Raw genomic sequence first — 18,020 nt, forward strand, 5'->3', positions numbered from 1 at the left:
ACTGGTGAGCTCAGCAACACCAGAAGGCCTAGACAACCATGGAAGAAAACTGTGCTATAATTTTTTCCTTGGTGAAGAAAAGACAATTCACGACATTTAGCCAAACCGAGGACACTCTCTGGGAGGTCGGTCTATCGTTGCCCAAGTCTACAATCAAGAGAAGAAAGACTTCACAAAAGCAAACACAAAAGGTTTACCACAATATGCAAACCATTGGTAATCCTCAAGCATAGAAAGGACAGATTAGACTCTGCCAAGAATTAATTTTAAAAAAACAGTCCAGTTCTGGAACAATTTTCTTTGGGCAAATGAAATTAAGATCAATATGTATGGAGAATGAAAGGACTGGCTCATGATCTGTAGCATACCACATCATCTGTGAAACATGGTGGAGGCCAATGGAAGTGGGTCACTGGTGTTTATTGATGATATGACTGATGGCAGGAGTTGCAGAATGATTTCTGTAGTGCACAGGGCTATACTGTCTGCTCAGTTTAAGACAAATGCTGCAAAACTGACAGGACATTTCACAGTACAGATGGACAACGAGCCAAAACATACTGTGACAGCAAATCAAGTGCTTTTCAAGGCAAAGAAGGGGAATGTTCTTCAATAGCCAAGTAAATCAACTGACCTCAACCCAACTGGACGTTCATTTCACTTGAAGACAAAGCTGAAGGCAGAAAGTCCAATGAACAAGCAACACTTGAAGACACTTGCAGTAAAGGCCTGGCAAAGCATCAGTAGGGTAGAAACCCAGCACTTGAAGAAGACCATGGGTTCCAGACTTTAGGCAGTCATTGACTGCAAAGGATTTTCAACCAAGTATTGAAAATGATTGTTATATTCATTATTATGTTAGTTTGTCCAAATACTTTTGAGCCTCTAAATGGCTGATACAATGTATTTTGTTAAATGCCTTTAATTAAAACTCTACACTTCAATCACATCTTGATTGCTTCATTTCAAATCCACTGTGGTGGCACACAGAGCCATACTTATGAAAACTGTATCATTGTCCAAGTACTTGCGAGCCTTACTGTATGGATTGTCCATAACAAGTAAGCTGAGAATTTTTTAATAGATATTTTGATATTGTTTGCTGTGCATCAGGCCTGGACACAACTAGCCTCCCAGGCTGTGCAAGATACACGTTGAACTCTCTGTGTCGTTATAACGATGACTAATCTCCAGAAGGTAAAAATTTCATAACCTCACAATGGCCTCTCAATGGTACTCTTATTGTATGTATCAAAGATTTCATCTGGAATAACAGGACCAACATAAAACAATCAGGTATGTTTGTTTGGAAGCTAAGACGCTTTTTTTGTTTTTTTCTTTGTATTGCATCCAAGACTTCCTAAGCCCAATGTCTGGAATTTTTGGAATGCTTCCTCCCTCCCCCATGTTTTTATTTTGTGTGAAATGAGTTGTTTCTGCATTCATAAATGCTCGTACGCTTTCATGAAAATGCATTTAAATGCTTTATTATATTAATGTGTTATTTTTCTACTGTGTATTTACAAATTGACTCAACATTCCAATATGTCTGTTTAGGTTGGAGCGTGTGGATTTAACAGCAGCATTCTGCCATTCATCTACCCGATCCGGTTGGTGAAGGTGGATGAAGAGACTATGGAGCTGATCAGAGGGCCTGATGGGGTGTGCATACCCTGCAAAGCAGGTATGACTGATTAAAGTGAAGAGCAGAGGCACTATAGGGCTTAGCCCACAGTTTACCTGCTGTACTGCCTTGGCAGACAGAGTGAAGGAAAAAAATGTTTTTGTTAGATGCCAAGAAAAGAGCTAGCAGTTCAGCTTGGTCGCAGCATGAACAAGTGACCCGACATTTGCGCGATAGACATATGCACGCCGACAAAATAGCGGCCATTAAAACGCAGCGTCAAAATCGCGCCGACAAAATCGCGAAAGTTTCATTAAATATGAATTACTAGTTAAAAGCATATATAATAATGTTTATTTTAGAAGTCAATATTATGAGACACGGCACGCAGATAGTGTTTAAGATCACGCCCTGCATATGCAGGAAGAATTGCAGCAAGACGTCTTGATAGTTGAGCGTATTTAGACTTGCTGGCTGCCTGACTGCTGGTAATTCCGCTTTGTATACGGCACGTTATGCCAACCCTCGACTGAGTTATTTGTTCGCGGCATGCCATCAGCAACACGTTCTCGCATGTTCCACATTTTGATAGGAAACAACGGGTTGGCTCGTCGATTGCGTCTCAATCGACCAACGTAATTGTACTCCCAGTAATCATAAACATTCTGGAGATTGTTGGGTCTACTCTCGCTCAGTTCATTGAAAGCGGACCCAACATCTTCCGGAGGAGCGAAACTCAGTGCAATTAGCATCTTTGAATACAGTTATAACCTAGCACATAATGTGTACATAATGCGCACGTAAGCGTCCCACTGTCTTGGCCTCTCTAGCGATTTTGGCGTGGCGATTTTGTCGGCGCGCATTTGTCGAAAACTAGTTAGCGAGTTTGTCGGCGCGAGTTTGTCCGTCGCAGTTTTGTCGGCGCTCATATGTCAATCACCCTTTTGTCGGTGAACCCATGAACAAGCCCAGCTTTTTTTAAACATACACTTCTCTGCTGCAAAATAAAACAAATTAAATAAACAGCTAGCTAAAAGAATCAACAGATGGGTCTGAGTGACAGAAAACAAAAGTCAAAACCAGGGCGTATCTTAAGAATCTTACATCAAAACCAAAACGCAAGGCAGAATCATAGTAGTAACAGCAGGCAGGGAAGTGTTAAACTGTAAATCAATCAAACAGAGGCACCAATCAGCTCAGTTTTACTCTTAAATAATCACAGAAGCAGAATGAGCCATTGTGCTGCTTTATAAAGCTTTGCATCAATAACTGAGGCGGTAGGAAGAGGGTCTGGGTTTTAACTTCATTTACTTCCAGGCCTATATACTGTGTAGGCTGAGACACAGGCATCCATAATCTCCTTTAATTCCTCTCTTTAGTGACTGGCCTATATACTGTATATAGTAGGCAAATTGGGAAGTGTGTTTTAAAAATGAACAAAATAATTATGTAACAGGATAACAATGTGTCTGTCACAGAGTGGTCCTCTTTTGAAATTGGACCTGCTTCTTAGCTCACCCAGGCACCATAAAATCAAAGCAGGTTAGTCTGCTGAGTTAAAGGGAAGTCTCCATAGTCAAGGTAGCTATGATCTCTCTTCATTCTGATGTTCTGTCAGTATCACTGAGCCGGGCCCTTGCTACTATCCTAGTATGAAATTGCATCTACCTGTGAACTTGTCACAGCGCTCTGAGCCCGTAATCAGTGAAGAGCGCTATACAAAAACAAATGGAATCGAACACTGTCCTGCCTGCTACTATCTAATAAAGGCATCAGAGGTTGGTGAAGTGTTACATGTTGATTAAACATGCAAGTAAGAACTTCACTATACTCTGTGCACCTCACAGTAAACGACCTAAGCTATACTACAGTATATACATATATATGCTTCTGTGTTCAATTATTTTAAATGTAAATAATCCTTGGTAGTTTATATGCACATTATAGAAACGATTACACAAAGAAAAGGTAGGCTGTAAGGTTCATGTCTAACCAAACGGGTCTCTTAACTTGTGGCCTCTTTGCCTAGGTGAACCTGGTCAGCTTGTTGGGCGGATCATTCAGAATGACCCTCTGAGGAGATTCGATGGCTATGTGAACCAGTCTGCAACCAGCAAGAAAGTGGCACAGGATGTCTTCAAGAAAGGGGACAGAGCATATCTCTCTGGTAAAGACAACATTTTCTTTTTACTTCAGCTTTGCACACATCATATAGATGTATTAATTGTGTTATTGTGCTTGACAGATGGAAAAACCTTTTCTGGGCTGCTTCTGACACTGCTTGGTTATAGCTTGTAGCCTGATGTGGCCTCCTGTGATCTTATGTTTCTTTAGTCTGTCTAAATTGCAGACATACACACAGACTCCACGGATACATGCAGTACTGTGTAAAAATCTTTAGCAAAAAAATGCTGTAAAGTGTGAATTCCATCCATCTATCCATTATCCAACCCACTATATCCTAACTACAGGGTCACGGGGGTCTGCTGGAGCCAATCCCAGCCAACACAGGACGTAAAAGCAGGAAACAAACCCCAGGCAGGGCACCAGCCCACCGCAGAAGTGTGAATTCTTTAAAAGTAATTCAATGAATTGTTTTTATTAATCAATAAGCCTCCTATAAAGTGCAATAAACTATAAAAAATATAAATTAAATCATTTTGTGTGGCCACACTTTGCCTTCTCTCGGGTCCACTTGCATGCAGTTTCTGAAGGTACCCATGTGGTCGGTTGTTACAGACTTCTTGGAGAAGTTGCCACACTTTCTCGGCAGACTTTGGCTGTCTTGCTTGTGATCCCAGACTGGCTCGATGATGTTGAGATCAGGGTTCTGTGGACACAATAACATCTGTTGTAGGATTTCCAGTTCCTCTTTTCATTGCAGGTAGTTTTTATGATTATTGCCTATGTGTTTGGGATCGTTATCACGCTGCAGACATCAGACACCTTCCTGATTGTACTAAATGATGGATAAGTATAGGTCTGTACGTCTTGTACAGTTATAAGGTTGCTGGCATCAATTTTGCTCAAATCTTCAACTCCATTTGCGGAACTCCTTTCCCAAAACTACAGGGGACCATGTTTCACTGTACCCTCCAGACATTCCACCATGTGCTATTCTCCGCCATATGGCGAACAAAATCCTTTCTGTTAAGTGTCACAAATTTCAAAACCAAAAGCACCTGCTCCCATTTTACCACACTCCAGTCCTTGTGTTTTCATGCATAAGTGAGTTGTTTGGCTTTACTTCCACCTTGAAGGAATGACTTTTTGGTTGCAACTTCCATGTAGATCACTTCTTTGAATTGTAGATGGTTATGCCAGTGGTTTCTAACAGTGCTGAGCTGATAGTAGTGCTGAACGTGTTCCAGTTTCAAACGGAAGTAAGCTTGATCAATTTCTCATTTGCAACATTCCATTTCTGTGACCAAACACTGTGTTTCTGCTCTCAACCTTGCCAGTTTGGTTGTGCTTCTGAAGAAGTGCTTTGACAGCACATTTGGAATCGCCTGTTTACCATTACATTTCTTCTTTGATGATGCAGGATGACCCCATGTGCCTTGTTGCTGTGTTTACCCTTGCCAGGGTATAAGATTTGCAGATCAAAACTCCATATCTGCCGCAATCGTGGGTTTTGAGTATGGCTGCCTTTTGGCCACTTTTCTACCCTTTGCACATCTCTTTCAGTTCATCACTTTGATGTCATTCATTATCAGCATTCTTATGCACAATCCGAATGTTTGTATTGTCTTAAGCAGAAACTAAACTGAGGCATATTTTACTCTCTCTGACTAGGTATGGAGTGCTAAACAAGCTGTTTTTCTCCTATTTAAGGTGATATTCTCGTTATGGATGAATATGGTTACATGTACTTCAGAGACCGCACAGGGGACACATTCCGATGGAAGGGAGAGAACGTATCTACAACTGAGGTGGAAGGAACACTCAGCCGAATCTTGGACATGACTGATGTCGTGGTCTATGGGGTGGAGGTGCCAGGTAAGTGCAAAAATGCCTCTGTAATTCCTATTAATTAACAGAATGAAAGTGCATTTAAAATGAATGCCTGCATCTCATAAATTTATTGCCTATAACAGAGGGCAGCAACCTTTCAGCGGCGTCGTGCCGAACCTATGTTACAATGTTAGTCGTCGTGCCAACATAATTCTACCAATTTTGTTATATATGGTATCAAAATTGGTTTTAAAGCCCATTATAACCAGATCTTATATTTTTGGTCATTCAATATTTTAAAATACATAGGATCATATGTGAAAAGAATGTTTTGTCAAACTTTTTTATAACTACATTCAATGGCTTTATTTTTGGTTCCAATTATTTGACTAAAATAAGTAGTTTGTTTCTTAAAGCCAGAAACAGCCCTTTTAATAGCTTCACTTTTCTCATCAGAGTTTTTAAACGTGGACTGATGTTTAGTTTGATAATGTCTATGCACATTTGATGTATGACACGCGACACTTTCACAGCATAACGCACATACAGCATGATCCTTTTGTTGTACAAATCCATATTCATTCATCAAAGAGTCTTGAAGAAAGCGAACATCAAGTTTTTGTCTTTTATGAGTCATTTTAAGGCAGTATAGTACTCAATAATAACAAGAGGTTTGTGTAAACTTACCATGGTCTGCACTGAACACATGATTTCCTTTTACTGTGAGTTGCATGCACAAAATGTGGGTGGGGAACGCAGAGCGCAAATGCACGCGCTGTAATTAAAATATAATAACAAGAAGTTTGTTTTAACGTACCACGGCCTGCACTGAACACATGGTTTCCATTTACATGTGAGTTGCATACACAAAACATAGGTGAAGGCGCGAACATGTGCGCTATAATTAAAATATATATTTTTTTACTACATTTCAATTCAATCAGAGTGCCATTGAAAATCGTTCCGTGTGCCGTAGGTTGCCAACCCCTGGCCTATAAAAAGGATTTGTGTCTTTGGAAGTTCTTCACAATTTATTATTATACAAGGTTGAAGAACAGTTGATTTAATTTGGCTTTTTTGACTTGGAAAAAAATAAAATACAAGATAAATGATCACATAATCATTCGCCATCTTTAATATGGCACCCTAGATCATCACTGCGGCAGCCAATTGGGTTTAGAAATCACAGAATTATTTCAGTGGAGATCACCTGTCTGGTGTTTCCATTGACTATAGTCTAGATACAGTGATCCCTCTCCATATTGCGCTTCGACTTTCGCGGTTTCACTCCATCGCGGATTTTAAATGTAAGCATATCTAAATATATATCACAGATTTTTCACTGGTTTGCAGATTTCTACGGACAATGGGTCTTTCAATTTATGTTACATGCTTCCTCAGTTTGTTTGCCCAGTTGATTTCATACAAGGGACGCTATTGGCGGATGGCTGAGAATCTACCCAATCAGAGCACGTATTACATATTAAATAAAACTCCTCATTGATATACAATATGCTTCCCGCGCGCTGCTTCCCACACTTAAAAGCTCTAACAGCCCGTATTGATTTCTCATTGTTTGCTTTTCTTTTTCTCTCTCACTCTCTCTGAGAAATACAGGCAGATACTTATCCATCATGCAATACCATCAGGGAGGCGTATGATTGGCCCCATTATCTGCTCCTGACGGAGGGGGTGTGAGCAGAGGGGCTGTTTGCACTGTGGCTGTTTGCTTAGAAGATAGGGACACGTCTGTAAAAAAATGCTGAAAGGCTACCTTCACATTGATCCCATCATTTCTCCGATTTATCGCGATGCTTGCATAATTAAAAGCGCAACAGCCCTATTGATTTTTGATTGTTTACTTTTCTCTCTCTCTCTGACATTCTCCGCTCCTGACACGCACCTTGAAGAGGAAGATATGTTTGCATTCTTTTAATTGTGAGAAAGAACTGTCATCTCTGTCTTGTCATGGAGCACAGTTTAAACTTTTGACTAAAGGGTGTTATTTCATGTCTAGAGGGCTCTAATAATGTTAAAAAACGTATTTAGAAGGTCGTAAACAGGTTTTCAATGCTCTAACTGCGAAAATATTAGATTTATAAATAAAGAATCCTACTTCTTGGAAATTCATTTATCTGTCTGGAGCGGATCAACCGCTATAAACGAGGGTTTACTGTATAATTGTGCGGAGAATATTTATAAACAGTGTGGGAGAGTTTCTAAGAGCTTAAAATATATAAAAAATAACCATACAAACATATGGTTTCTACTTCGCGGATTTTCACCTATTGCGGGGGGTTCTGGAACGCAACCCCTGCGATCGAGGAGGGATTACTGTACACCTGAATGTGGAATGGCCAACATGTGGTGAGTCAGTTTGGTGGCCTAACCTACACAATGAAGATAAAAGAACACTTCTAACAACTTCATAAAAAGGTGATTGAAAAACACAAGTTAAGGGATGGAAACAAGAAAGTATCCAAGTCACTGAATATCCCTTGGAATCTAATTAAATTAATCGTTACAAAATGTAAAAAGTATGGCACAGCTGTAAATCTGCTTGGAGCAATTTGTCCGCAAAAACTGATTATGCAAGAAGAAGTGTGAGAGAGGCCACCAAGAAACCTACAAGCTCCCTAAAGGAGATTATAAGCTGCAGTGGCTCATATTGGAGGGACTGTGCAGACAACACCTGCTGCCCAGGTGCTTCACCAGTCGCAGCTTTATGGGAAAGTGGCAAAAAGAAAGCCAATGAAGAACAAAAATGCATATTACATCAGGCACAAGGGAAAACTCCAAAGTCAACTGGAAAAAGGTTATACAGAACTAATGAGGCCACGGTTGAGCTTGTTGGTGATTAGAATAAATGCCATGTTCAAAAACATCACATCATCCCCACTATGAAACATGGTGGTATGTGGCTGCTTCTCTGCAGGAGGCCCAGAAAGCCTTGTGACAGTAAAATATATGCAGCAAAATACAGGGAAATCCAGGAGGAAAATCTGATAGATAGCTAGACAGATAGATAGATAGATAGATAGATAGATAGATAGATAGATAGATAGATAGATAGATACTGAAGTCTCCAAGGGACCGGCGCCTTGGGTGAAAGCTTGTTTTCCAGCAAGACACCAATCCAAGCATAAAGCTAGAGCTACACAAGAATGGCATAAAGAAAATCTATTCAGGCATGAACAGAGTGTGTGTGGCCTTCACAGAGTGGTTAGTCGAGAAATCAATCCAGAAATTTGCAAGTGTGAAGCATTACTGCTCTAGCCTCTGCACCACCGTGCTGTCCATAGTTTTCTGCTCAATTATACATGTCTGAGACCACCAGGACAAGCTTGAGCATCCACAGGCCTGGGATAGTTGAAAAAGATTTGGTAGATGGATGGATAAATTGATCACTTTTGAAATGGTGAATCAGGGAGGGACAGTCGTCATAGCTTGTGGCAAACATTTAGTTCTTTCCAGTTAATGAGTTAGTTTTTCACACAGCTGTGACCATGAAAAATAACGTACACTTGTAAGCTGCTACATCAATGACTCAGGCAAAGTTAGGCCATCACTTCATTTTGTGTCCGTGCAGTTCTTAATATGACAGTAAACCTTTTTACCAGAGCCTCTCAAGTGAGGTATGCTTAAGGTTCTAAGCTTACAGCAAACCTAAAAGTAACTTGAAATTTCATATCAGATCATTAAAACCTATGTAAATCCAATCTTATATATATGTGGAAGTGTGTGTGTCTGTCTGTCTGGCCCAGAAGTAAGAAGTGGAGTCGGGGTAAGGGATTCACCTCTAAGGAAACAGAAAAGTCGCTTAGCCGCTAAGAACATAAGCAGGGCCAGCACGTGAACAAAACGAAATCTCTGAAGAAAGACAAAGTCACTTAACCAATAACATCAGCAAAATGGTATCCCTTTTAATTTTCCTCCCTCTGCTAATGCACAAACGATGTAAGCACGTCTGCGAAACGAATCCTCCTAGGAGAGAGACGCCCCGATTAGTTCCTCTCAATCACCTGACATCTATACATTTCAGTTTGTTTTCTGATAATTTCAATAGTTTCTAGGACCCCATGCTTTTTACAGCACGGGCTTACACAGCTAGTATAATAATATGCAGTTATGCTCAATGAAAACATTTTCTAAAATGATTTAATAGGATGTGCTTTGTTATTTTATTCAACATGTGAAAGGTAAGGAAAACATATGGTCTGTTGCTTCAAATTTAGGAAGTAAAACTCCAATTCCATATATGTATGTATAGAGAATGCTAAGATATTCTTTGTGTTTGGTGTCCTGCAGACTCATGTTGATCTTACACTGCACAGCGACCCAGACAAACCCCTAGGTTTTTATCTGCATAAACACATGATAGCATCAGGTGAATTCCTAAATTTGAGACACTTTAGGTCTGATTATTTACAGTAAAAGCAAAAGCAATATTTTACTTGTATTTACTGGAATTAAAGGCAATGAAGAAAATAGATGATCTACTTGAGATAATCGGCTTAGATTTCAGTTCTTAGCCTCTTTGACATGATCACTGATCACACTGTGACACAGTACCTCTTCAGCACTTTGACATTGGCCCTACGCATTCTACATTTCTAAAGCTAAAGTTGAGAGAAACAAATTGCTCTAATCTTCACCACTCAGCATCTCAGCTTTACAAGTGCCAACGCCATGGCTGCTGTACTCCAGGGATCAAACTGTACGTCACAAGGCTAAGTGTTGTCCATAATGTAAGAAACCTCTTCACAAGTAAATAGGCTGTCATCTGAATTCTTCAAGTCTGACTAAGAATTATTCCCAGCTTATAGACCTTATCCTGAATTTATCTTTCTCTTTAAGAGTAGAGTCTAGAGAATAAGGCAAACACTCTCATTCTCAGTGTGCATGGATATGCTACAGTACATTTGAAACTAGCATCACACTAGTGATGCTCGGTATGTTCAGCTTGAGCCCACTGTTAACACTGGATAGAAAGGGAAAACATATGAATAATGGAATGAACAGACTAACTTTTTGTCCTGAAAAGGAATTTAAACTTTTTACAGGAGTTGAAGTAATATTATAACAACAACAACAGCCCTAATCAAACATACACAATTAAAAAATAGAAGAAAACTAAAGATAAAGAGCAGTGACAGTGAGACACTTTAATGGCATATTACTGTAAGTATAAAAGAGACCCAGTAGTGTTTCTTGGCATTCTTCTACTTCCAGTGGGTTGTGAGTGCATCCCATAACTTAGCCTGCCTATGTAGTTAGCGCGTTAATTCAGTGGACCTCTTTAAAGTAATGTTACTGGGCCAGTACACGACAGCATAGAAAATCACACTGACTATCACAGAGCAATAGACTATGTAAAGGATGTCACTACCCACATTGAAGGAAAGCGGTCTCCTAAGAAAAAAAAGTGTTTGCTCTGCTCTTGCTATTCACTTCCTTGAAGAATGCACAACTGTACAAAAATGAACAATCAAGAAATGAATACATAAATTAGCAAATCTTAAATGCAACAGTATCTGGTATCTTTCTGTACTGTTTTACAAATGTGTCTGCTATTTACGTTTAGGTTTTAGAATCTCCTCATGGATAAACTATGGATTTTATTACTTTTTACCAAAGTGTTCTGTCCTTTGTGATAATGATGAGACACAGACATCATAAAGATTTGGGGCAGCCACCCATATATTATTCCACAGCTGCAAAATAGGTTGAAAATTGAACAGAGATATTCACTGGTTTGAGTCTAAGACAGAATTGACTATGAGGAGGTAAGATGATGGCTTTAAAGGCTGGTGGAGAAAGTGACGTCATTGATGCCAGAACTAGAAGTGATGTCTTCAGAGGTGCTGGAGCCAGAAGTGACATCTTCAGAAGCACCGGAAGTGACATCTTCAGAAGCACCGGAGGTGACATCTTCAGAGGAACCGGGAGTGACATCTTCAAAGGAACCGGGAGTGACATCTTCAGAGGAACCGGGAGTGACGTCTTCAGAGGCACCAGGACTCAGTGGGATTTCCTAAGAATGGTCTGCAAGGAACTGAGAGAGGCAGTCCGTGCACCTCGCCACCCCCTGGTCTGGTGTAGAATTACAATTACTCAAGCCCTTTAGCTGCCTCCTACTCGCACGTGTGTGACACCTTGTTTAGCACTTGAATATTCTGAAGCATGAGTAAACTCGGCCTGTAATTATCTCCTTGACGAGGGTTTACAGGTTGATTTCTTTCTAACTAAGAAGGTGAAATAGTGACATGGAAACACAATGAAAGCATGTCTACCATAAATGTGCACTTTGGTGAAAATTATTTCTAAAATATATAATTAGGTAAACAGTAAATATACGTAAAGTTTTTAAATAGACAGTTAAAAGTTTAAAGAAGGTGAGAATAACTAACCATTGAACAAGTACCCTGAATGCATATGCAGTATACATCAACAGTAAACATTCATGCAAAAATACCATTATATAAAATTAAGGTGAAACATAAAAAGACTATTTTATACCTACAAAAATTGCTGTTGACAAGTTGAAACGAGCAGCCCTATAATGACATAAACACATACGGCCATAAACATGTTTCTCCCACTAATAACTGACTTGGTAATGAAACAGGGTTAAGGAGTGCATCAGGTAAGCTACGTTTTTTTTAATACAAATCACAAATCAAGTTCTGCATTTTAATACATTCTTGTTTATCATGGCGCTAGAGAGTCTTGATGTGTTGCATGGTTGGACATGGAAGTAAGAATTTCATTATACTCTTTATATGTGACAAGTACAACTTATTCCTGATCACATCTTGTAAGCAAACAGCTGAAGATCCCATAATCAAAAGAGGTAATAGCTGCAATTCTAAAACTTCTAAGCAGTAGGAGGTAAAGTTATGCAAATGGAACAAAAACTACAGTAACATAAGTTCACATTCCATATCTGTGATTTAAAAGAGGATACCTCTTGTGCGTGTCTTTTGTTGGTATTGTATTCCTGTAATTGTTCTGAGTGTACTGCTACTGTGAAATGGCAGTCCAAACAATACACCAGGGACCAGGAGAACAAAGAGAGATCTGGAAAACTAGCACAAAGTCTGAAGCCAAAAGAGTGTCAGAACCTACAAGATAAAGTCCTAAATGCTAACTGTAATTGTAGTCAAAATAAAGGTGCCAGTAATTTGTTTCCCTGAAAAGACACAGCAACTGTAAACAATATGGCGGCCACTATGCAAAAACACACAAAACAGCAGTGACCACTGTCTTAATAACAGTACAAAGTGGTGCCTCAGTGATGTCACAAAAATAACAATACATTAAACTGAGTAACTGCAAATGCATAGACGAATTAAAATAAATTACAAAATTGAATTCTATATATTCCAAAACCTTAAATCATGACACTGATGAGACAGCCAATTAAGTACTTAATTTTCCATGTAAACATGAATTTAAAATTAACTTTTTAATGAAGTTCTGTTATTTCATATATTATTAAGTTCTGTTATTTCATATGATTCGTTTTGTAGTTTATTTCCATTTCAATATATATTCAGTATAATACATTACAGTCACTCTCCAAACATAATAAAACAAGCACAACATCTCAAAATAAGGATAATAATATATACCGTGCATCCGGAAAGTATTCACAGCACATCACTTTTTCCACATTTTGTTATGTTACAGCCTTATTCCAAAATGGATTAAATTCATTTTTTTACTCAGAATTCTACACACAACACCCCATAATGACAACGTGAAAAAAGTTTACTTGAGGTTTTTGCAAATTTATTAAAAATAAAAAAATTGAGAAAGCACATGTATGCACAAGTATTCACAGCCTTTGCCATTTGAAGCTCCAAATTGAGCTCAGGTGCATCCTGTTTCCCCTGATCATCTTTGAGATGTTTCTGCAGCTTAATTGGAGTCCACCTGTGGTCAATTCAGTTGATTGGACAGGATTTGGAAAGGCACACACCTGTCTATATAAGGTCCCACAGTTGACAGTTCATGTCAGAGCACAAACCAAGCATGAAGTCAAAGGAATTGTCTGTAGACCTCCGAGACAGGATTGTCTCGAGGCACAAGTCTGGGGAAGGTTACAGAAAAATTTCTGCTGCTTTGAAGGTCCAAATGAGCACAGTGGCCTCCATCATCCATAAATGGAAGAAGTTCGAAACCACCAGGACTCTTCCTAGAGCTGGCTGGCCATCTAAACTGAGCGATTAGGGGAGAAGGACCTTAGTCAGGGAGGTGACCAAGAACCCGATGGTCACTCTGTCAGAGCTCCAGAGGTCCTCTGTGGAGAGAGGAGAACCTTCCAGAAGGACAACCATCTCTGCAGCAATCCACCAATCAGGCCTGTATGGTAGAGTGGCCAGACGGAAGCCACTCCTTAGTAAAAGACACATGGCAGCCCGCCTGGAATTTGCCAAAAGGCACCTGAAGGACTCTCAGACCATGAGAAACAAAATTCTCTGGTCTGATGAGACAAAGATTGAACTCTTTGGTGTAAATGCCAGGCGTCACGTTTGGAGGAAACGATGGAACCGCTCATCACCAGGCCAATACCATCCCTACAGTGAAGCGTGGTGGTGGCAGCATCATGCTGTGGGGATGTTTTTCAGCAGCAGGAACTGGGAGACTAGTCAGGATAAAGGGAAAGAAGACTGCAGCAATGTACAGAGACATCCTGGATGAAAAACTGCTCCAGACTGGGGCGACGGTTCATCTTTCAGCAGGACAACGACCCTAAGCACACAGCCAAGATATCAAAGGAGTGTCTTCAGGACAACTCTGTGAATGTCCTTGAGTGGTCCAGCCAAAGCCCAGACTTGAATCTGATTGAACATCTCTGGAGAGATCTTAAAATGGCTGTGCACCGACACTTCCCATCCAACCTAATGGAGCTTGAGAGGTGCTGCAAACAGGAATGGGCGAAACTGGCCAAGGATAGGTGTGCCAAGCTTGTGGTATCATATTCAAAAAGACTTGAGGCTGTAATTGCTGCCAAAGGTGCATCGACAAAGCATTGAGCAAAGGCTGTGAATACTTATGTACATGTGATGTCTCAGTTTTTTTATTTTTAATAAATTTGCAAAAAACTCAAATAAACTTTTTTCACGTTGTCATTATGGGGTGTTGCGTGTAGAATTCTGAGAAAAAAAAATGAATTTAATCCATTATGGAATAAGGCTGTAACATAACAAAATGTGGAAAAAGTGATGCGCTGTGAATACTTTCTGGATACACTGTAGGAAAGTAATGATTTTCTTCTATTGTAATGTAACATTATATTGTTTATACAAATGACAGTATTTTTCTTTAAACAAATCACAACCACTACAAAACACAAAAAAAAATCTAAATAAAATTGAAAAGTATGTTAATTGTGTTATTCATAAAATAAACCAACACAATTTAAACATGCATAGTAAAAAAAGGAAATAGGTGAAAGTTATTTCATTGCTGAAAATAAAACAAATTGCAACATAAACTTATGTGTGGATGACTCAACAGCCACAACAAGGGTGCTGCACACGTAATGAAGACTATACTGCCATAATGGTCTGTTTCCAACTTCAATTTTATTTTTTTCAAGATGAAAACAAGTTTATTATTTTTTTCCTATTGCAGAAACACGTAGATACAACCTTTCTATTTCTCAGTTGCAAGGAAGATGTTTCCTCAACAAATTACACATCTTAAAAAGGCTTCAAGACAGACACTCTTTGTCATATCTCAAGTTAAAGAGCATTGCTAAACAACATCAGGATTTAAAGTCTACTTTCTACAAAATATTAAAACATTAAATATAAAAATGAACAATACTACAGGCATACCAGTCTCAAAGCATACATAGTCAGATACATTAAACTACATTTCTTTATTGTGCCTTTCTCAGTTGTTTAATAATATACTGTAGGGTACACTGACCTATCAAAAGGTTTTCATGCACCGTAGAAAGCATCCACTGTTCACCGCAGAGAAGAGGACTCGAATGTACTGAGACTGCTATAGACCTCCTTACAACAGGACCAGAAGCAGCTTGCAGTAACAATATAAAGATATTTAAAAATCATTCAAAACTGATTTAAAATTTCTGCAAATCACAAATCTGTATTGGCATCACAGCCTAAAAAACAGAACTTCTTTGCCACATTATGGACCTGAACAATTGCCTACCAGCAAGAAACGGTAAAAGTTACTAATTGCTTTAAGTCACTGTCTTTAAATGTTATCTTTCTCTCTAACATATTTTCAATAAATGCAAAAATGGTAAATGGTTTATTCTCTGTCATTCCGGCTTAGATACTGCATTTTGTACAACTTGCATTTTTTTAATTCTTGAGTATTTTTTTAATTGTGTGCGCACACTTCTTGCTACAGAAAGTATGTAACATGGTATTGCCAACTTAGTGACCACATGCCGGTTGCATTGGTTCTTTCCAAATGTAAAGTTTTGGTTTGACAAAAAATGTAATGTAGTGTAAGCAAACTCCTGTCAATCATGAATAATCCACTGCATCCACTTAACAGTGTCATCTCCAGACAGAGGAGTAGCTTCAGTGACAGACTTTTGTCACTATCCTGTTCCACTGACAGACTAAAGAGATCGTTCCTCCCCCACACTATGCGACTCTTCAATTCCACCCGGGGAGTAAATGCGAACATTAATTTTATTTTAATTCTTTTCATTTTTATTACTATTTAATTTAATATTGTTTCTTTGTATCAGTATACTGCTGCTGGATTATGTGAATTTCCCCTTGGGATTAATAAAGTATCTATCTATCTATCTATCTATCTATCTATCTATCTATCTATCTATCTATCTATCTATCTATCTATCTATCTATCTAATTAGTTCAGATTTATTGCCATATGTACACAATGCAATAAAATTCTTTGTTGCATGCTTGACCAACATACAGCATGTGCTACTTTGAGGCACCATAAGTCTTACTCTGTAGATCAGGGTTCTCAAACTCAGTGAACCTCAGAGGACCCTCTGTGGCTGCAGGCTTTTGTTCCAACCACATTCGTAATCTGTGGTAATAATTGATCTTCTCTTATTCTACATTCAGAAAAGCACAATAGTATGATTTTTACATTTATAAAATATTCAGAACTAATATTTTTTTCAATATCTTTAAATGCTTAGCTTATTTTTTTTCTATTGTTTTGATCTTTTTTCTGTGTAGTTTGCTTCTTTCATTGTTTCCTGATAATGACAATTAAAAAGAAGCAGAGCAGCCACCTGGGAAAACAACACTGAAAGATGAAAGGTTGCAACTACTTTAGCATCAGACCCACTAATTAGTAAATAATGGATTAAATAACCAGAAAACCTGGAAAAGAACAATGAAAATCAGGATGAAAATATTATTAAAAAGTAAAAACTACATATAACTATTTAATACATTTTCATAAAAATTTACTAAACATATTTTTGTAATTTTTACATTGACTTCAAAACACAGAAACTAGATAATAACAGATCACTTCATTAGGCTAGCAGTCCAAATAAAAACAGAAGTTGGTTGGAACAAAGACCTGTAGCCACAGTGGGACCCTGGGGCTGACATTGAGAACCACTGCTGTAGATTATATAACAATGCATAATATAATAGGCTAAAAGTAGACCAATCACAAGCAACTTCCACCCTCCCAATACAAACATACAGCCACACCCCCAGTACCTCACTTGATACTTTTAACTCTATATTACAAATAAGCATAAAAACACACAAAAAACTCATTATTTATTTTACACTGTAGACTTTTTCAGTTTGATTCATGATAATTGTTGTAGGAGTTATATCTGCCTCCTGCTGGCAATCTTAAATACAATACAATACAATACAGTCTATTTTTGTATAGCCCATCATCACACAAGAAGTGCCGCAATGGGCTTTAACATTCCATGCCTCTTGAGAGCACCCCAGCCTTGACTCTTTAAGAAGACAAGAAAAAACTCCCCCCAAAAAAACCCTTGTAGAGAAAAAATGGAAGAAACCTTGGGAAAGGCAGTTCAAAGAGAGACCCCTTTCCAGGTAGATTGGGCATGCAGTGGGTGTCAAAAAGAAGGGGGTCAATACAATACAATACACAGAACAAAACACAAGTAAATAACTACAACCACTTAACGTACAGAAGAAGCTCATCTTACATAAGGGACATACAGCATTCTCATATATTAGATATAGTGGAAAATCACATACTATGACTAAAATGTCAGCTCCTTATGTACAGTAAAGATGTCATTGGCTATTTATATTTACAGTACAAGTATACATCAATTGTATCAAATACACATGTGCATCAACACTTTAATGCATAATGCTTCCATGTACAGTAGTGGATTGTGCTGGCAACCTCTGTCCCATATACAAGGCTAAACTAGAGGAAGAAATTGCACTACAGACAGTAAGAG

At 38.6% G+C, this 18,020-nt stretch overlaps 1 protein-coding gene across 1 annotated transcript in view; it reads left to right on the top strand.

The window, feature by feature from the left end:
- The window catches only part of slc27a4 (solute carrier family 27 member 4), a 68,421-nt gene that overhangs the window by 44,243 nt on the left and 6,158 nt on the right, over positions 1-18,020 (top strand). The window contains exons 9-11 of the mRNA XM_039762763.1: positions 1,558-1,684; positions 3,654-3,791; positions 5,459-5,623. Of these exons, the coding sequence (XP_039618697.1) occupies positions 1,558-1,684; positions 3,654-3,791; positions 5,459-5,623 (430 nt within the window). The remainder of the gene's footprint in view (positions 1-1,557; positions 1,685-3,653; positions 3,792-5,458; positions 5,624-18,020) is intronic.

The sequence above is a fragment of the Polypterus senegalus genome, chromosome 9 (assembly GCF_016835505.1).
Source record: "Polypterus senegalus isolate Bchr_013 chromosome 9, ASM1683550v1, whole genome shotgun sequence".
NCBI lineage: Eukaryota > Metazoa > Chordata > Cladistia > Polypteriformes > Polypteridae > Polypterus > Polypterus senegalus.